Source organism: Cariama cristata, unplaced genomic scaffold (assembly GCF_000690535.1).
Source record: "Cariama cristata isolate BGI_N322 unplaced genomic scaffold, ASM69053v1 scaffold6946, whole genome shotgun sequence".
Lineage (NCBI taxonomy): Eukaryota > Metazoa > Chordata > Aves > Cariamiformes > Cariamidae > Cariama > Cariama cristata.
This window is the reverse complement of record NW_009623768.1, coordinates 89,837-112,032: the sequence shown is the minus strand read 5'-3', so window position 1 is coordinate 112,032 and position 22,196 is coordinate 89,837. Positions and strand designations below refer to the sequence as shown.

At 36.6% G+C, this 22,196-nt stretch overlaps 1 protein-coding gene across 1 annotated transcript in view; it reads right to left on the bottom strand.

Annotated features, from left to right (window-relative positions):
* Nucleotides 1-14,044, bottom strand: part of LOC104163775 (nebulette-like) — a gene marked incomplete at its 3' end in the record, with an annotated part of 43,023 nt that extends 28,979 nt beyond the window's left edge. Inside the window, 4 exon segments of the mRNA XM_009702891.1 lie at nt 4,570-4,680; nt 6,565-6,669; nt 13,811-13,882; nt 13,979-14,044. Coding sequence (XP_009701193.1) covers nt 4,570-4,680; nt 6,565-6,669; nt 13,811-13,882; nt 13,979-14,044 — 354 coding nt within the window.
* Between the last annotated feature and the right edge of the window lie 8,152 nt (nt 14,045-22,196).

Genomic DNA, 22,196 nt, shown 5'->3' with positions numbered 1-22,196 from the left:
CTGGACAGTTTAGTGCAGAACTATTCCCAGAACTGTAAATCGGTTCCAAGGAAGCATGAAAAAGTGTTTGAGGATTATTTCATCAATATTCTTAGAACCATTATTATACATGTTATCATGTGTGCATTTATTTCTCATTTCATGTTAATTTTCAAGTTTTAGCTAAACTGAATTTTCTCTATCAAATCTACATCTGAAACTGACATAGGTCACTGACATAACCTCTACTCTGTAGTGGCACCATTTATTACCTCAATAAATACAAGGCAATTATTTACGTAGGTACGACTTCAGATTGAACTAATTTGTAAGTACCTATTTTTTATTTCTCTTGTCTCTCTTGTACACCAGTGCACCAACTGGAAGCTGCATTAAGGCAGGCTTTGTGTTCTTTTAACTTAACTCTGACCAACCCTCTGTTTTGGAATACTTTAAACACTATTAAATTTTTATTTTTATATTTCCCTTTATAGTCAGTAAGCTGAGCTCTGAACTTAAAATCCACAATATAGGATTTTGTAGGAGGAAATGTTCAAGAACACAGAAAATACCATTTTAATCTCTAGAGACAGAATTAGATTATCTGATGTATTTGGTAAAACAAAACTAGAGAAGTCCAGGAGACTAATACCTGCTACCATAAAAAAAAGAGGAAACCTTGAATGTGTGACTTGATATCATAAAAAACCATTGAACAATTACATAAACCAGACTGATAATGTGTAATATGATTGTAAATGATGCAGTAAACCACAAAAAAATAGTTTTATCGTAGTAAACAAAATACATATGAAAGTACAAGTAGTATTCTGCCCACAAGGAATAAAAACTCTGAAACTTTCTCTGGAGGTTGAAAATACTGCTTAAGATTCACTGAGCTCATCACCTTTAAAAACAAACAGAAAATACTGTTGAGCATTGACATATAGTTACTATTTGAGATATTGCCCTGTGCAAAGGAGAAAATTAAACTGCCTTCAGTTTGCTTTAGATTATTCCTTTCAGATAAGAAGAAAAACAGTGTAATCTCTTCTTATGGCAGAAATAAAGTGATGAAAAAAGTGATGGAACGCATACTTTTCTTCAACATTGTTTCCCGCTCAAGCAATTTTAAATACCTTTATCATTGTTTGTGACACCTTATTAAAAAAATGGTTCTGCGTAAGGAAGAATTCAGTATACTAGTCTTCAGACAGAAAAAGATTTGGCACAACGATCAGAAATTTTCCTTCAGAAATATTCTCACACAGGAAAATTGCAATTTTTCCAGAACATGTCCATTTCCTCTCAGGAAAATCCAAATGAGGGCTCCCTGCCTAAACTGCTCTCATCCACTTTATTTTCTCATTGCAGAGAATGGGGAAATTGGTGAGAGTTTTGTAGGCTGGCAGGAAGGGTGTAGTTATGCGGTGGGGACAGGGACTTCTCCTGCTCTCTCTAGCTTACCCTGGGGACAGCTATGACAAAAGAGAGGGAGCGGAGAAAATCTGGTTGCTCTACCCTCAAGAAAGCTATTTAGAAGGCAACAGTCAAATTTTCTGCGTAGAAGAAAAAATGAAATTGGTAAAAGCCACCCAAGTATGTGAGGTTATGAAACTTCTTTTTCATTCTCCTAAAACATTTTTTTCCCCATAAACAGTGTCATGAATTTTTTGTCAAAATTTTGCATGGATTTCATTCTCTATGGGTATTTATTTGCATCTTCATGCCAGTTCTAGATAAAACACAAAAGCGCATACATGGGCTTTATGCAAAGGCCAGCAGAGATGGTCTTGTTTTAGCCTTTCTTGTGTATCTTGAAGAGGGAATTGAGCATGAATCAATACAGCCAATATGGGGAGAAAGCTCCAACAGGAGGAGAACCACAGCTGTCAGGGTGTTGTACTCTCCGTTATGGTAAGATCCTGTCAGTGCTGACATTGTATGGCTCACATTGTATGGCTCACATTGTATGGCTGGAACCCTACAGAACAGGGCTCTGCTGAAGTCAATGGCAATTGCTGTATCAGTTGAAGCATGCAAAAGTGATAGATGGTGCTGTGGCAGTCTGTTTGCTCTGGAGAGGACAGTGGAGGGCAGCTGTAGGTAGGGAATAATTTCTTGTGAGAAAAAGGAAATGTCCCCTAGTTGCCTCCAAGTTCTTAAATTATGAATGTGATCTGAAACACTGTATAAAACTAATAAATTGGACTAGATCTAGGTAGGCTGAAAACGGAGCTGCTGGGCAGCAGCACCATTTCAGGACCAAACATCAAATCACGGGAGAGACCATTTGCCGAGGACACATCTGTGTAAGGAGATCACCCAGCAGAGGCGTCCCACCCTCGGCAGTCCTGTGCCAGCAGGTAGTAGCGGGGAGAGTCAGTGGCTCACTCTCTTACACACTGTGATCCCCTCGTCCGGACACACTGGCTTGGCAGATGAGGCTACAGATCCTGCCAAGAACATGGCATCACAGATCAAGAAAGCACCTGCTTGATCTGGCTACAAAAGCATTCAAGCCCGGCCTTGCATCCATGAAGCATGAAAAAGGACTGCAAGGAGTAAATTTGTTCTAAGGTGGATGGGGAGGAGGACGCATACTCTTATTTTCCACCTCTCAGGAAATCAACACCTATTTAAAATCAACTTATTATAATTGAGAAACAGACTGCAGTTCTGTGCTTGCAACAGCTTTTTTGCAGCAGGGTTGGCACAATGGCCAGCCAGTGCTGTTCTCTCTCCTTCCTATGATCTTCTCTCCTTCTTGATGAAGTGATGACCTGTAAATTCACAATCCCAGCTAGACAGATGCAGCAGAAATCCCCTCTGCCACATCCTGATCCAGCTGAAATCTGAAATCCTTATATTAGCTACTTAGGTACCACAGTGATAGGCACAATATGGATTAGATTTGAATACTGTAGAGAAGATTTTCCACTAGAAAATTCCCCAGGATCTCTCTCAAAGTAGCATTAAATTCAGGTCCACTGCAACAGTAACGACAAGTTGGAAAAATGTGTCAGCGTATCTTTAAGTTTTATGGTAGATTATGATTAATAACGCATCTATTCCTAAGAGGATGGTATGAATTTTACAGGAAAAGTTTCTACTTAAATATAACTCATCCTATATGCATACTTGTTTCTCTATGACTTGGATGATTGAAGAAAACCTTCAAAAATATCAAATGAAAATGTTAGTCTTTTCCTTAAAAGGGTTTTTCTGATGAATCAAATGGTTTCATTTTTAGTCTCAGTTATTTATCTTTTCTGCCATATCACCAATGTTAATTAACCTCATTTGCATAAGCTAATGTAGAATGTCCTCATTTGGAATGAATCCAGGAGTAAATCTGTGGCAAACTAGTTAAACAGTGTTTTATAAATCAAGGTAACAGTTTAAAAATGTTACATAAGTTTCATTCCCATTTTTTTTCTACTGTAATTCTTCTAATCATTCACTTTACAATGAAATTTCACATTAATGTCATTTCAGGTACTGTGCTGCTTTAACTTGAGTGCATATATGTTCCATTTCAAACTATGAAAACTAAAATATACTTTATATTATTATATTTGCTTAATATAGCCTTGATTAACACATTATTTTAAATCAAAACATTTCTCCACAAGCTGTCCTGAGATTTCAGTGCTTTCTTTTGTTGCGAATATTTTTCGTTGTTTGAAAAATAATCACTGCATTAGAAGAATGCATATTGAGATATAACCAATAATATGGATTTAGGAGTGTGTTCATTTCACAGACTGGCTGTATTAAACTATATGTAGTTAATATCTCTAAGAGAGGAGAAAGGCAAAACAAGAAAAATGTGGAAATGCTTGGTGGACAGAAAGCCATGACCATCTATCAGCTGTAATTCTCACAAGTAACAACGAAAATCTGTAACTTCATTCATATTACACATACTTACACTCACAATTCCACTGAGATCAATGGAAGTGAAGGGTCACCTGCCTACATTAAGGGTATTAGATTTTTAAGCCCCTGGAGGCAACTGAACTGGAATTAACTATTTTGCTGGTTGTTTGCATGTTTTACAACTATGTTCAATATACCTGATTTCTTATTTTTAATTCTATAAAATTTGTTGTGAGTGGTAGTATGTAGACCACCAGAAAGACATTTACTGCTACCAGTAAATGCCTTTAAAAGTCATTGAAGTATTTTATTTTTTTTCCTTCAGTATCAAACATTTTATAAAGTTAATACAACATTCAAATTGACATGGCTGTTATGTAAGATTCATCTATTCTATAAATGCAGTGCAATGTCACTGAATTCAATAATTCTTTATTGCATTCACAGATTTCTAATGGATTTCATCAGATTGATTAATGTACTAGCAGTTTTAAAATTTATATTTAATAAACATAAGTTAAGATTGTCAACATTTTAGAAGTGAGTAGTTCTTGAAGTTAAGAAGCTATGGTGATAAACTCCGGATGACAAACTCACCCAAATAAATCAAAGAGGCAATCTAGTATCTGTTCAAGTATATTGTTCAAATTGGTCATATTCTGTCACATAACTCATCTAAAAATCATTTTTGTGATTCTAAAATTGTACCTTGCTCTGAAGTTGCGTTAATTCTTTTGCAAATACACTGTCAATTGTGGCTGGCATCTGCTGATAAAGAGAGTTGGAAAGGTCTTTCTTAGCAGCCCCTTTATACTTCACCTAGAGAGGAGAAAAAGGTGACATATAATGCAAAAATTGAAGTACAGTAATCATACTACCTATTTTTTCTATTAAATAAAATGGCATAAACCACTAGACCTGGAAAAATCCAATGCTGTCATAAACTTCCAAGCAAAAGTAGATCTTTAAATAACAACTTTAAAATACTTTAGGTGGATGTGTCTAATTCATGAGGCAATGCAAAGTATCTCCTAATTAAATTCCGTAATTTTGGGGAAAGTATAAAATAAGGTAAGCAAGGCCATTATTTTTCTGTTCTTCTTCAAATCATTTCCAAAAACCAAAATTATCTTTTTTCTTTCCATTTTCCCAAGTTTTGCACAACAGGAGCAATGAGAGGACAACAAAAAGTACTTTATTGATTAGTAAGTAGTAGCAATTAAATGCAACTGTAAATGACATGAACATTGAAGTTAGCATGTCTGCCATCATTTCTACCTAATCCTTTCATATTACAGACTCATTTTTAAACTACTTTTTATTTATCCTGTATTTTCTTCAGTGTTCAGAACTAGCAATTCCTCACAAAAGGGTTTTATGAGACAGGCCAGATTAATAGTCCAAAATCTGGGAGGCTTTTGCCCCAGATTCAAGTTTTTCAAATTCATAAAACAATAATGTCAACTCTTGCTGTGAAAGTAATCATAAATATCAAAGATATCTTAAATGATACTGTCTAATGTCATTAATTTACTGTGCAATCTACAGCTGTTCATTAGAGACTAGTTCCCCATATACATTACATATATCAATAATTTGCTGTAATGTTCGTTGCTGTTTCCCAAAACAGAGGCCTCTTTTTCACTGCAGCAGACATGCTGTTAAGAATTTCAGTGTTCAAGTTTTGCAAAAACAGGTTATGGGACACTAGAGGTCAGTAATTTACAAGATAAACCATCCATCACATCATTGGCTTCAGGTAATGCTGCAATAAGCAAAGGTGTGCTCAGCAGTGCAATAACATAAAAAATACAGGGTTCAAAATTTTGAAACATCTTTATATCTCTAAATCTTTGACTAATAATTAGCAGCTTTTCTTTGGAATCAGACAGATGGATTCGATAAATACTCTCTCTGTATTGTGCTTTTGTAGGCTACAATAGTCTGTCTCAGAAAGTATAATTTCACCATATTATGCCCTTTGGGACATACCACTCTTTCTCAGAAGATATGAAGATAAATATAACAAAAATATTCATCAGATGCATTTATACTGAATGTAGCCACACAGAAAATTGATGTGTATCAGAAACAGAATATAGAATGTACATAAATTACAGAACTCGAGACCGGCATATCGGGACATTCTTTATCATAATCATAGAGGTAGCACAAAAAATGAGGCACCAAAAATTTAAGTCTTCCAAGGGTCACAGAGACAGAAAAATCACTCAGAACCAGCAGTTCCTTAACAAAAGCAACTCTCTGTCAAGCAAAACTCCTGCTACTGTTCTCACCTGTGGAAAATAATCAGAGAGGCTATCCTACAACACCTTGTACCTGGGACATGACGAGCTGGCAGTAAACTCTGCTCTGGCATTTTGGAAGCTGCCATTTTTTCTTTGCCACTACAGATGTGTGTGTCTGTGTGTATGCGAAGACCATAAAATGGGATAGCTAGAACTGCCTCAGAACCATTAATAAAATATCTTGGAATCCCAAAACAAAAGCGTTGCATAATTCCAATTAGTACTCACATATACAGCATACACTAATTACAGCGCTTTAAGTCACCTCAGCTTTCAACAGAATTGTTATTTGAAATAAGCCATCCTTCCCCTGCTAAAAACCACCATATTCAATTGAGAGAGTTTTTAGGAAGGATAAGAAGCAAAGCAAATTCTTCAGTCTTTAAGGTCTTACCTCGGAAATAAAAGCACCAAGACTTTTAACATGTTTTAGCTGCGGGGTGTCAGGTATAAATATGCACTTGCCTTTAGATTTTTTAAACTCTTCTTTATAGTGTATCTAAAAGAAGAGAAAAAAGAAGTTTAATTTTCTTTAAAAAAAAAAAAAAAAACAGAAAAATAAATAATGGCTCTTTTTATTTTATTATTATTTTATTTATGGACGCTATGCTGGTTGGTTTACAAATACCTCAGGCTGGATCAAATTAAGCCATAAAGGGAAACACCCAGTTCTCAAACACAGTAACAGGGCTATGTAAAAGTCACAGAACTCTTTAATAATAAAAATGAAAAAGATACGATTTTTCTCTACATCTACAGCACATTTTCACCACTGTTGTAGATGTTCTAGTATCTCTAAAGAAAGGAGAATTGAACAATTTATCTCCTTGATCCTTTGTTAATAAATTGTTAAACTAACTTCTAACACAGACATAGCAAGCATAGATTCTGTGTAACATAATCAAATGCCCCTTTATGAATCCAAGAGTTACACGAATAAATTCAGAAGGCCACTGCCAAATCATTGCCTACACAGCACACCAACAGTTATGACAGGCAAGTAATAACAGAATTTCTTTAAGAGCAAATAAATTTTAAATTGAGCCATTTCTTAAATTATGTGTATGCACAAAGGAAACCATTTTTGAAGCAAAACACCAAGACATACTTTAAAAAAAAAAAAAAAAAAAAAACAAAACTACAAGCTTTTGTGGGGTTTTTTGTTTGTTTGTTTTTTTAAACAATCAACCTTTTTCTTACCATGTGGCAAACAATATGGGCAGGTATAATAATCACAGGACTGTTGATGAAGTCAGAGTGATGGTGAATGTGTAGGGACCTTTATTATGTAAGAACTGCATGAAGAAAGATAGTGAATTATGATGAGATGGACAAAGTAAGTTTTAAAGATAGACAATTTACATGGATAGACTTAAAGGTTTCTAGTGACATTTCTTTCTTTGTACATAGACCAGTTTAGTTCAATCCAAATTGAATATTTAGTATTAAGCTCTCATGGTTATTATCTGCTACCATTTCTCTAACGTCATTTTCACATTCTGCACAACAGCAGCTTGCATTTATGCACTCTAGACCTGCTGACAAGCACTGACAGAAGCAATATGATCTGCATCTGAGCATTACAGAAATATGCAGTCTTAATTTCCTCTTTCTCTGAATCCTTAATGTATATATCACAAGTTCTAGTCTACGCTTCTCTATAGGGACCTGGTAAATTCATGAGAAGGATGGCAGCTTACACAGAATCAGCTCCTGTACATTCTCATGCAAATTTTTTGTCCGCTGCAAAATGGATTAGCAAATGCCAAATTCATCTCAAACTGATGACTACAAAATCCTCACACAACAAATTATTTTGGTTATTATTGAGCTCATCCACTTTTGGACTACTGAAGGGATCTACATCTCATTACCAAATCATGTTGTCTGCGTTTGTGGATTACAATCTATTCTAAATAAAAACTGGTGAAGAACGGGTGTAAAATTACTGTGTGCTGTGATTTTACTCGGGAACCTACAAATCCCATGGTTCATGTAACCTGTGTGTGACACTGTACTCCTAGGTAACCACAGAGCAATACACAAAGAGGGTAGTTTTATGATAAACATGAGCAGGCACTTACTGTTGAACCTGTACAAATGCATTCATGTACTTCCATGTATGTGCACATGAACAGCTTGAAAAAAAAGTCTTCATAGAATTATGTTATGTTTAACGGTCTCAAGTTGCACCAGGGGAGATTCAGACTGGATATTAGGAAGAACTTCTTCACTGTAAGAGTCGTTAGGCACTGGAACGGGCTCCCCAGGGAGGTGGGGGAGGCACTATCCCCGGAGCTGTTCAAAAAATGTTTAGATGTGGCGCTTCAGGACATGGTTTAGTGGGTTTAGTGGGCATGTCAGCATCGGGTATACGGTTGGAGTTGACGATCTTTGAGGTCTCTTCCAACCATAATGATTCTATGTTCATTCACAGTGATACAGCTGACAAGGTACACGGGAAATCTACAGAGCCGACTGTCTACTGGTTAGGTTTGATGGCGCTCCCACTAGAAACTCTGTAAACCTGAGGCTCTGGTAGAGGAGATGGAGAGTCTTGCTGCTCACAACTTCGATAAATTACCCACAGACATCTGAGAGCTGACTGTAATTACATCCATTTTAATTACAGAGTAATAATTACATTCAAAAATCAAACATGAAAGCTTCCTAAGGTATCTCTTAATTGGAGGGGGGATGACACGACACAACTAAAAGAAACAATCAAAGCTATTCTGCTGTAGAAGTCATACTTTCAAAACAACCAAAAGCAGTAATGGACCAATGCCACCTCCTTACTCCTTTATTATTGACATTATAGTAACCCATAGAGGCCACAAAATGCACGCAGGCTCAAATGAGCAATTTAGACAGGATATATCACAAAATGTGTGGTCAAACTCTGATCCAACACACTCCATTCTGCTACAGAAGTGTCTGCATCACTTAGAATCAGAAAGATGGAAGATGAAATGGGACAAGTATAATGAAGTCATGACATCTGCAGTCAAAATGCATATTTATTGTAAATGATGTAAGCAAGAGGTTTAAGAGGTTGGGTATGACTGAACATAACCAATGGCTGGAAGGAAAAGGCAGAGAAGCTAATAGTCCTTTTCAAAGTTTGGGGTTACAAAAATTCATAGAATCATAGAATGGTTTGGGTTGGAAGGGACCTTGATGATCATCCAGTGCCAACTTCCCTGCCATATGCAGGGACACCTACCGCCAGACCAGGTTGCTCAAAGCCCCATCCAGACTGGCCTTGGACACCTCCAGGGAAGGGGCATTTACTGCTTCTCTGGGCATCCTGTTCCAGTGCCTCACCACCCTCACAGTGAAGGATTTCTTCCTAATATCTAATCTAAATCTTCCCTCTTCCAGTTTAAAGCCATTACCCTTTGTCCTGTCACTACACGTCCTTGTAAAAAGTCCCTCCCCAGATTTCCCGTAGGATCCCTTTAGGTACTGGAGGCCTGCTCTAAGGTCTCCCCCTCTCTCTCTTCTCCAGGCTGAACAACCCCAGCTCTCTCAGCCTGTCTTCACAGGAGAGGTGCCCCAGCTCTCTGATCATCTTCACAGCCCTCCTCTGGACTCCCTCCAACAGGTCCATGTCCTTCTTATGTTGGAGGCCCCAGAGCTAAACACAACTAAAATACTGAATAGGAAATTTTGCCTGCAAGTGACTTACCCTTTACCACAAAACACTCTGTTTAGGTTGAGTAGATCTGGTAAGTCTTGTAAATAAAACAAATAATAGGAAAAATTTGCAAATGATGGCCTGGAGCCACCACTGCTCTTTTGATATACTTTTGAAGTCCAATAGCTCACTAAAGGCACCATTTTTAACAGCTCTCTCCCGATGCCTTCCTTTTCCCTGACTCATCATAAAACTACCCTGACCAGCAGCAAAGCTACCCAGTAAAAGTGGATTAAAATTCCTAGACAATCACCAAAACAGTAAGCTTTAAATTGGATTTTTTTCTTAATGGATGTTATATGGCAAGATCAACTTTATAAAACAAGGCTCTGATGTTAACAGCTTAATCGAAGCACCTATCTTTCTTTTGCATTCAGGGGCACACATTAATCGAACCTTAGTATGAATATACTCAAAAAACTGTCCTTAATATTTTAAAATCAATGGGGTAACCATGTTGACAATTATCATGCCAAGACCCATTATAGAACCGTTATCTCTCAAGGATCCATTTAAGCTTAGAAAAGCCACAAAAAGGTCTGAACCTTCCTATTTAGCTCTTATGCTAGACCAAAAGGGAACTTTTTTCCACTAAGGATTCCCTTTCCAACCCTACGTTTCTTAATTTATAATCTCTCATAAGGCTAAGAGCTGCCTCAGACCACAGATCCATCTAATACAAAATCATCTCTCTGTGGCCACAGAAATCTAGAGGAAAGCATGAGAACAGGGCAAGCATACAGTAGTATTGCCCCATGGTATTTTACTAGCCTCCAGCAATTTGGACCTGAGAGTCCTCCTGAGTTAGAGTCTGTGACTAGCAGTGGTGAGTCCAGGGGAACAGCTCCAGCCTGAATTAGGTGGTCACAACCCTATTGGTATGAGTGGAAAGGCACTTTCTGCACTTGACTCTAGGTCTCTTCGGCCCTTACTTTATAACAAAGACACATGCTGAAGCAACGTTGGACTCCGTACAAGGATAGTTAAATGGCAAGTAGTACTACTTTTTGCTATAGGGAATAAGCAGCACCGGTACCTTACATTAACAAAATTCAGCAGAATCTTCAGAAGGCAGTGTCTGCCTCTATCAAAAGGGATTATGACAGTTTGGTCAATGATCATTTTACTCGTATAATAATTCCCCTGTCTGCTTATAACGGTATTCACAACATCACACCACACAATCAAAACAAAGAAGAGATGAAAATAAACCAAAACCTAAGTAATACAAGCAAATGGACAGGCTCAATTTCAATATGGAAGAGAAAAGGCCTGGAAAGGAAGGTAATTCATATAAATCAAACACACATGACAGTTTTGAAAACATCTGTGGAACAAAATTGCTTAATGGAGAGAGATTAAACGAAATGGCTTTAGGGAGAAACAATCCAGGGGGTATCACTGCCACAGAATAAACATCTGCCAACCTCAAATGAAAACGGCGATTTCCTCAAGAACCGGAGCACATAAACACTTCACAACTTCCCCTATGTACAGTTCAAGGCTGACAGTTATGCATTCACTAAGGGCTGCCGTCGTAACACTTTTTAAAAACTATATCGCCAAATGAAAGTCATCCTGCAAAGAATGCAGGGTAAGTATAATGCAACCCCAGTATCTCAGTCATGAGCACTCCTGGCAGAGCGTTCTGATGGAGGAGCTGTGCTGACAGCTCTACCAGCAGAAAAGGACAATCACCCAGTCTCGTGGTCAGCAAGGACACAGGCTGCTGTCCCAAGGTCATCTTAGGGCCAAACTGCAAGCCCCATAAAAATCATTGTACACATAAAATGTGCAGATGTACACCAATGATACAGCCACACAAACACCAGTTTGCGCAAAGATTCATGCTAAAAAGGATAAGGAATATATAAAAAGTTCTGAACGTTAATGAGTCAAAAATCAAAGGCAAGAATTAAAACTCCTTGCAGTTTATTGTCCCCCACAATGAAGTGTGCAAGGTGAGGAACTTACCCTCTAGCACAAAGGACTTCACTGGTCATACGAAATTCCAGTTATAGCAAAAATTCTGGGAAATAAAATTCACTCCCTATACATATGTGTATTCCATTCAAGTCAATGAAGAAACACCTACTGATTTCAGAAGAGGCTGAATAAGGCCCCAAAACTGGATGCTGTTTTTAAACACAGAGTTTCTTTGAAATTAAATTGGTCTGGACCATTACGTACTGCTACTGCTTTGAAAGCATTAATGACACTTTGCCATTATGCTTTACATATCTCAAGAAAAATCTAACACGCTTGCAGGGTAAATGTATCACAAGTTTTCAGCAAAACCCACATCCCTGAATCATTATAGGCTTCAGAAACCTGGACTAACTTAGTTATTCACCTTAGCTCCCAAGCCCCTGCAGAAAATCAGAGAAAATACAGCCACTCCATTTATCAGTTAATTAACAGCCACAGCCAACATTACTCCTAATGGATACACAGCACAGTAATAATTCCTTTTCAATTAAAGAAAATATTTCTTCAGCATTTTTCAAGGAGGTTTTGCCTTTAAGAACAGCAACCATGTTTAGAAACAAGTTGCATAGAAGTAATAAATGTATTTTGGGTCAGATAAGTGCTCCAGGTCCATTTTCATTTTGGCCTTTACATGAGCTGACAGGCAGTTATTGTACCATATGCCAATCTTTTCCCAGAGAAAGCATGTAGATAACCATCAGTAAAATATTACTAATCTTTACTACTTCCAAAAGTAGCTGGAGATTACAAGGGAATCATTTTGGTAGCTTCTCTTAGGGATCTACCCAATTTTTAGCAGTCCTTCTGTGAAAATTAAAGTATTACCAGGTGGTGTATGGACAAAGAGGAAACTTTGACCTTGTCTAGTCACACTTTCAAGCCAGCACTGTAACACCCACACATCCCAGATACTGCTTCTCTATCTATTCCTTTCTGATACATAACCCCTAATAATTTATACCTTAAATGTGGATTCTGTATGTTCTATTCTCATAAAATCAACATACTCATTCACCTTGAACAATAGCATCCTGAATCTAAATATCAGATTACAACACAACATGAGCCAGACATAATTTTTCAGTTTCTTTAGAAGAACACTTGTTAAAGCAAGTCACTCTCTTGTCAGTAATGGCTCCTCTCCTGCCAGCCACCATCCTCACAGGAGAAGTATCACATTTTACTCCCATTCACATGCAGGGACAAAGTTACTCTTCAGACACACTTTCCCAGAGGGACACAGAAATAAACTTCCACCAAGGTAAATCTGATGCTGTTACATTGAAGCAACTGGATCTACTCCAATTTAAAATGTCTTGGATCCGATCTATGATGTTTATATAATGTCTATATCTGATCGACAGTTTTAAAAATCTATAGTAACTAAGTCAAGAATCTGCTAGCTAAGTAAGTTTTAAAGATATTCTAGCATTTCAGTGTATTCTTCCTATAAGTCAATAATAACATGCTAAGCAGTTCTGAGCATCTGTCTCCACAGACCAATAGATAACTCTCAAAATTCATCTGTTTGTTTTATTTTTACCCTCCCTCCTTACACCTATGTATATTGGCACCCAGTTCTGTTCTAATCAATCAAACTTCATAGGACTAGGCTATAACTAGAAAAAATACTGCATTTTCCTGACAAAATCAGTCAAGGTGTTCTCATGGGTGACACCCTCTGCATGAAACCCATTTTTTGGAACATTCTCCTTCCTAGGGCCTATGCTTCACGCTGTCCAAGTGCTCTGAAAAGCTCATCCTTCTGCGGTTGATAATTTAAGGTATCAGAGTAGGTTGTGCTTTTCTATTATTTTGTGTGCTTTTATATTTGAGCCTTGGATGGGCACATGCTGCACTGCACATATCTGAAAAAATATATATTGTAAATACAAACCCACTTGAAAAGAGAAATGCAAATGGAAGGACGTAAACAGTCACCATCGCTTACATCACTTATGATTTCACTGCATTTTCGGGCCAGTTCCATGTTTCTGTCCTCAATAACAGGCTTGAGGAAGACCTATAAGAGAGAGGTAATCATTCCAGGTTTATTGTCCTAAAAGGGTAACAATAGGCAGAAATAAGTACTTTTCAAAGATATTGGGGTTTAACTCACCTTTTCTTCTTCTTCCTCATCCTCATTTTCATCCTCCCTGAGATCCTGAATGACAGATACTCGCATCTTAATACTTTGCAGAAAACAACAATGAAAACTCTAAAAAGGATCGGCACTGTAGGAAACAGCTCAGACCCTACAGCATGCCTGGAATCAATGCTTCATTTGTGCCCTCCACTGCACTTAACTCTACCAAGGCTCATTCCTTATTTAGGCAGCACTTGACAGTCTTTATCTGAACAATTCAGTGTGAGTGAACTGAAAGGCATTGCAGATAGCCTTGCTAGCTATCAGTCGCAGCAGAGCTAATGCTTTCTTGCAGATAAAATATAATTAAATGACCTATCCCAGTCAACTATTTTTAAAATTACTATGAACACACAATTAAAACACTGTGATGCAGTTAATTCATAACATAAGTAATTTAGTAAAATTAACAGGCTTAAAAAGGGAACATTGACCCTAAGTTTATGGGAAAACTGCCCAGTTCTAAGATGCAAGGCATTAACGACTTCAAAACCAGTTATTACAAAACTTTATTTTGTTGATTCAATAATAGATCTTTTTGATTAAAAAAGCACATTATTCTCATTTTCCAGTAGATGTAACTGCTAGTATATTTTTCAGGAAATACTCCTTTTCCACAGAGCTTATAAAATTCCTTAAATGTTTTCCATATCATGTCAGCTGCAGGTTAAACCTGTGCACACATAGATACAAACAAGTCAGTACATTTACAAGTATACACGGCTATGTATCTACACAAACATGTATGTTCTTTCACTGTTAAAAACTGTCATGGTCTGCAGTCTCAAAACCAATCTTTTTCAGTATGAAGTCACTGACTCCAGTTGCAATGAAACTGAAAGATATCCTTACGTCGATAGATATAGTGCCACTTGCTTCTGTAAAACAAGCAAGTAGGTATTACAGGACCAGTTGAAGTAACCAGCATTTTAACATTATTTTTCTTTCCAAACTGTAGCGTGTGTACTACTTACTTTATAGAGGTCATGATTCTGAACTTCATCTAGCAAAGCAATTCACCACTATACAGCTTTGCAATCAGGCAAAGATATGAGGAATGTGTGCTCTTAAAAAACCTCTTCAAAGAATTTTAAGTACTTGTGTCCAAACGCAATGTCCTTAGAGCTTATTTAAAAACACACACTTCCTTAGAAAAATAAACATTTCAAAGAGGAAAAATACAGCGTTTGTATGCATACAGGAAACGGCAAAATTAGAATTTATTATTGCATTATAGATATCTTAATATGCACACAAAAGGGAGAAATGGATTCTTCAGGGAAGTACCCAATATGAACTCATTCAAATTTTGTAAGGGAATGCTGCATAGCTCCACATTTCCACTTCCAGTCACCCTGCATGGACATTTCACATCTCTGTTCAAATTTAGCCTTAAGAATGAGGCTATTTTGTTGAAGAAGCTACAACAAAATCAAAACAACTGTACATTGTCTAGATTGTTCACAGAAGCACTGTATTTGCAGTACACAACCTTCACTGTGTATGAACTTTTGATAGAAAAGACAAGCCTTCTAGAAGCAAACTATGTGCTTTAACCTATGAAAGGAGAAAGCTGAATCTCCCAACACTTAAAGCCATCATTTGATTGGATCAATGTACTATTTTTTGACACAGGACATTACTTAAGTACTTGGTCTAAATGCATATCTGCTGAGGAGGCAGAAGAGGAAGAAACACAGGGTATAAAGGAGCCTAAGTCCCCATGTGTACAAGCTGGACCAACATGTGAATGGTTCAAGCGCGGCGTTGTGCAGCTTTCCTGCTTTGATCACACACAGCTATGTCCACAATCTGGCCAAAACCCCACCATCTCCTTGTCCCTTTTATCACTCTTAAGAAATACATTTGGGAGATGCTATCCCAGAAAGTTAAAGGGCTTCATCTCATTTTGGGACCATTAATACATAACAATTCAGCAGTGACGCTCAGTTCTGTCACTGAACAAACAGTACCACTGGACTTTTTTGGTATAATCCCCAAAAGCCTTCTGAGATCTGCAATATCCACATGTACTGCTCAGCTGAAAGAATCTCTTTACCACTTCACAGAACAGTAGAAACTGTGCTTGTCCTGGAAAAGGTACTAGAAACGTCACAATCTCAAATCTATTTAATACAGAGCTCTTCACGGGGTACTTGAACATAGATTGTAAGTTAAAGACCGAGGTATTTCAGCTGATAAATCTGCTGAATATACTCCTTTCAATTCTGGACTGAAAACCTAGTAAAAACAGAGGTAGAGTTTTAGTGCTTTAAATATCCTGCTTCTAATGAGTTAAAAATCAACCCACAGACAGCCCTGAAATGAAAACGTTATTTTCTGTTCTCACTGGACAGACACACACATCACTGACATAAGTACAATTAATTCAACACGACACAGCTGGTGGTCTCTTTTCAAAAAGAACACAAGGCATTTGTAAGAGTTGAGATTCAATTACTTCTCATTTCTAGAAATACTCATCTATCAGACTGGAAGTTACTCGCAGCCTGCATAAGGAAGTTCATAGTTAGGCTATCAGCACCACAATCACAAACAGAAAGCAAGCAAGGGATCCCAGCCTGCCAATTTTAACCTCCTCTGAACATGAAATAACAATTAACATTAACAAAAGAAATTCAAGAGATGGTTCTATTTAGAGAAAAACTTACTCATAAGCTTGTATCCATCAGATCATTAGCAGTGCATTTATCAACAACACTTCAAAACCTGCAAATAACTCATGATTCTAAGCTGAGATTTTCATTCAATGAAAGTTATTTTATTTAAGGTTTTGGTAAAGCAGAGAGTGGCAATGGTATTTTTACAGATAAATACAAACAAGATGTTAGAATACTGACTTGTGAATCCCAGAAAACCTAATGAATTTTCAACGCCTAATAAATACATAAATATAGACATTTTTTGCAAACACATAACCACGGAGACATTGTCTAGTCCAACTGAATCTTGACGACAGAGCATTTAAGGTGTCTGTATGGTACAACTAGTTTCACATAAAAATATCCAATCTAATCTAGTTACCAGAAGTAGTGTAGCTATGCTAGCATGACACTGCCTGAGTTAATAAACTTTCCCACACAGCTAATTATCCTGAGAAATGAACCCATTCAGAAGTAGTAGTATTTATCAGGGCACAAGATTGTGTCATGTGGATGTAACCTCAGCTGTGATCAGCAACAATATATTGAAATAAACCAGCATAAAGCTTTTTCAGATACTAATATATTCTAAAAAAAAAACAAAACCTCAGCTTTATTTTTTCTGACAATATTTATAATTGCCTACTACATTTGCACAAGTTTTTAACACTCAAAGATGGTATTTCCTAAATGGTATATACAGTTTCACTTATTTTTTTCCTGATTTTTCATTTGTCAAGAAATTAAATCCTCAACAAGGGCGGAATTTGGTGTTTCCACCCCCTCCAGTATTTTCAGTTTAATCAGAAGCTTGAAAAAAATCTATCGCTCCTATAGCACTCTTCACAAGTTGATGCATCAGGAGCTGAGATACCACGTTTGACTGCATCGCAACTGTTTAATCCACTCTACCTGACATAGCTGTGGCATTTCCCTTTCTTGTCAAGTGTCATAACATCCCCTTCCCCTTACTCAAGTGTCCAACTAGGTATGGAAGTCCACCAGAGCTAAAAGCCCTGGGGCATAGCAGCTGAGGTTCTTCAGCACTCCCCAACTCTTATTAGTGCCATTGTAACAATGAATAGTCAAAATATTTGTCCCTAGTACCTACAAAACTGGAGCCCTGGTGCTAGGCCTGTATGCTAGTAGTCAAGAGACTTGCACACTAGTCCGCTGTAGCCGGTGCAGAGCAGTACACATCCAAGCTATCCTTCTGCCCTGTAACTTGTGGTTCATATTTCATAAGGCTGTTCTACAGAAGATGGTTAGAAAATGAAATTATCAGCTGACTGGGTTACTGTGTGAGGTATCCATAAAAGCAAAATCACATTCAGCAGAAGAGAGATTCATTAGGGAAATTACAGCTTTTGTCTTAGGACTCCTCAAATGTAGAAAAGTTTAGATAATAGGTCAAAGTTTTCCATTCACAAAATTTTCATTTTATCCAAAACTAAATCCTATGAAAGAGCGAGTCAGGACTATATAATAAGAATTTGGAAATTTTACCTTGCTATAAATCACAGCTAAAATTATCAATGATTGTAGGTAAAAGGTACGAAGCCAGTAATAAAGAAGTTTTACTTTGCCTCAATAAATCCTAAAAGGCTACAGATACTACTCCCTTTCTCCTTTCAGTGACTGTATATTCATATACAGCTTACTGTAATCTGAAATAATAGAAAAATATATTTGTCTTATATACAGATTCTTGCACACATTTTCTTAGTCATATAGACTGGGCATGTTTACTTGCCAGGAATTTTTCTTGTGGCATTACTTCAAATTCAACTGCCTGAACAGATAGATTCTCCCAGAGCAGGAAGAGAAAATTGGACCTTTCCTACAAATTTAATTTCAGTTGTGATTACTTCCACCAGCCTATAACCCCCACCTACTTAATGAATGCATTTTTCTAGAAACTAAACCCACAGTGGTTTATTTTACTTGTATTTAATTGAGTTTTTTCTTAATATTGCTACACTTCTTGTGTTTTGATAGACCTGATACTGTAACTTTGGTTGTACTCTCTCTGGAGGGAACAGTACCATAAGTAACACACACCTTTAAAAAAATCTTTATACCTTTATTTGTTCTGGAACATTTCACATTTACTATGATTCTCAAGTAAGTTAAATTTTGCATCAATTTGCAAAAACTAAGTTCTTCATTGACAGTTATTTAAAATCATAGCTGCTACATTTTAGAATAGTCTTCAGAAAACTCCCCAAAACAGAAAAGATGAAACCAAACAGGCCAGGATAAAAAATGAAATTTAATGAACACATTTGAAGTAATAGAAGTCACTTGTTCAATGATGAAAAATTTATTCAAGTAACTTCATTTTTTGATCAAGACAAATAATTTGAAGTCATAAATAACTGATGGAGAAGGTATATTTTGAAATATCTTCGGACACAAAAAGACAAATCCATAACCATGTAAAACATACAACACACTTATTGTGCTTAAAATTACTGATTCTTAAATAGTTCTCATTTGGAGAAAAAAAATACTAATTTACGTTTTTTTCTAATTTGTGAATTGTGCCCATTGTAAGATTTAAAGAAGAAAACAAGTTACACATATTTTGTGTCCAGAAGGGTTTAAATCCAGATTGTCACAGTCCAGTTTCTCTCTTAGCCTACCATTCATGCATGACAGGTTAAGACCACAATACTTGGGAGCTGTACTATGAATTTAGCAGCGTATTCAAAGACAAAGCACTTAATGTATAAAATGCACACTCAGAAAATATCCATAATTTTCAATACAGAGAGTTTATTATGACTGATGGATAGCTCATTCCTTCTGAAAAGCTGCTGTGTCAAAATAATCTACTTGAATAGAGTAAATATTATTTTTGTAGTGCTTATAATAGGCTACAATAGATTTGGAAATGCACCTATTAATAACCCTGTATTGAAAAGAACCTTAAAGCAAAGAACTAAGGGTTCTCGGGACAGCCTAATCCTGTAATTGAGTTCGTGGTTGTAATTCACGAGAGCAACTTACAAGTTCTTAAGCATTGACTACTGTGTTGAAGAAAATACACTAAAAATACAATAGCTAGCAATAATAAGTCACAGGAATGTCAGACCCTTACGTACACTCTGTTTAACAATGATATACAGAAGTTTCCATGACAACAGTGACAAGATGATAAAAACATCTTCTTCCATCATCCACTGAAAAATACATTTCTGTTTGTATCATTGATGAAGTGGTAAGCCCCTAATTTAGAAATGTCAACTTGCATTTAGTAATATATTTTTCTGTTCAAAGAAGTGCACATCATATCCTTAAAGGATTTAATTGAGTATCAGAAGCAGATTAAAATGATTCATGATCTGATTTTTTTAGTCTTTTAAATCAAGTTACATAAAACTTTGCCTTTTACTTTAGTCATGGTCCATAGTTCAGCTGCAAAATTTCAGCTTAAAAATTTTCTGCTCCCATGGAAATCTCTTTTGCATGGATCAAATAAAAGCTGACCTAGCATTCCCCAAAGAAACAGTGCAGATTTTAGCAGAAGAATGTCTTATTTTTAAATTGGCTTCATTTTGCTCCATCATTCACAAAAAATATGAAAAAAATACATAAAGCAATTCTGCTTGATCAGTTACATAATTTGCTTTCACATTGGAGCATCATCTTACTTCTACTCTGAGTTGTTTTCTTCAAAACAGTAGTGGACACAAAACTGGCATTTCTTGCTCCAGCTACTTTATAGTCATTCCTGGGACCTGGTTACCCCTGAAAGCAAGCAATTCCAATGACATCAGTGGAATTTAAACTTGCAGTTATCTCAATACTGGTACTTCTAGGTGAGCATACTTCTCAATCTATAAAATAGCACCATAATACTTATTAAAATGTCAGTTCTCACATTTTACTAGAGGAAAACATAGTTCCTATAAATTAATAATAAAAATTTAGCCCTACAGTGCTCTTCATGTAACACAGTACATCTAAATTACCACGTGAATTACAGTTCTTCAAATCAAGGAAGGCTAATGCCTGCACCACGTGAAATAATGCAGTAAGTACCTTCTGAGAGGAGGAAGGAAAAAGAAATAATATAGCAATGTTTCGTACACTACAAATTATCCAGAAATAACATCTTTGGGCATGATCGCTTGTAGCTGTTAATAACATTAAAGAACAATAACTACTCTATACTCACACAGCTTCTTGTAGCTAAGATTTAAAAGAATAGTATAAATACAGGGCTAGAGCCTTTGATGGAGGATACTGACAGACAACAAGCCAAGTCCTCTCCTTTTCCTCAGGTGTTTGATGACTAGGCTGGAGTCAGGCTTAAGAATGGCCATTGGTAACTCTAATTAAGCCTAACCAAAAAACCTGCTCCTGATCATACTGCTGATTCATGGCTACTTGACAATCACGGTACAGACAGAGGTTTGGGAGGTGCAACAGGCTTGATCTGAGGAACAAGCTGTCTTCAGTCTCTTTCAAACATCTGGAATTTTGTATAGAGAATTCAGACCAGGATAAATAACTGCTCTACAGAATCGCTCCTTGCTATATACCTGAAGGTATATGATCATCCTATAATTCTGTTTTACAAGGTGTAGAACAAGGGGCCATGAAGTAAAGCAGCATCTCCACAGTAAGAAAGGAAATCTGTGATGAGTCAAGATACCCTGACTCCCAGCCCTACAGTCTTAATGCCGTATCATAGAGCTTCTCAGCAGGATTTTTCCTGGCTTTTTTTCAGTGATATTTCTCTTAAGTCACTTCCAGCATAAACTCACTCTTAACTTATAATACTCTACTTACAGCATTGAAGATGAGTTTTTTCCTAGAACATTTTGCTATCTGTTAAATTTTAGTGTTAATACAGCTTAAAAAATAAGAAAGGAAAAAGTGGGAGGAGATCAGTACACAGATCAGTCTTTCATTTAGGACCTTATACTAAGTTATAATTAGGAAGTGACTCAGTTAATGTGCAGCATAGAGTGTATAATAACAGTGTAGTTACCCATTATGCAAATTAATTTCAATGTCTATTGAGTTATAGGTAGTAACTATTCAGCATGAAACAAGCAAGGTAACTTCTCCGAAACCTGGCATATAGAAACAGAGAGAAAATACCATGTTCCTTCCTTGCCTTCTGAAGTCTAAATTAAAGTTATAATAAGATGTTTTTATGTTGAATTCAAAAGAATAGGTGATATTAAAAAGTTAATTTCAAGTCTAGTTGAGTAAGGTTCTATTTAAATTGCATTTTTGTAAATATTTATTTATTTTTTTTACATACATAAACCATCACCAGAGAATTAATTTATGTTAGGGCCTAAGGCCTAGCTTTGAAGAGCTTTTAGTCTTTTTATCTGTCTGATGATCTCATGGGAAGTCTGAGCCTGCCCTTCAGCAAAAAGACCTCCAAAGCCTGAGGCTGACTCTGGAAGAATTATATTTGCCTTCAGGTCTGTGGTAAATGTATTTTGGCAGCTTTACACTACAGCTAAAGAAATTTCACAATCTCATCAGAAAAGTGTATGCAA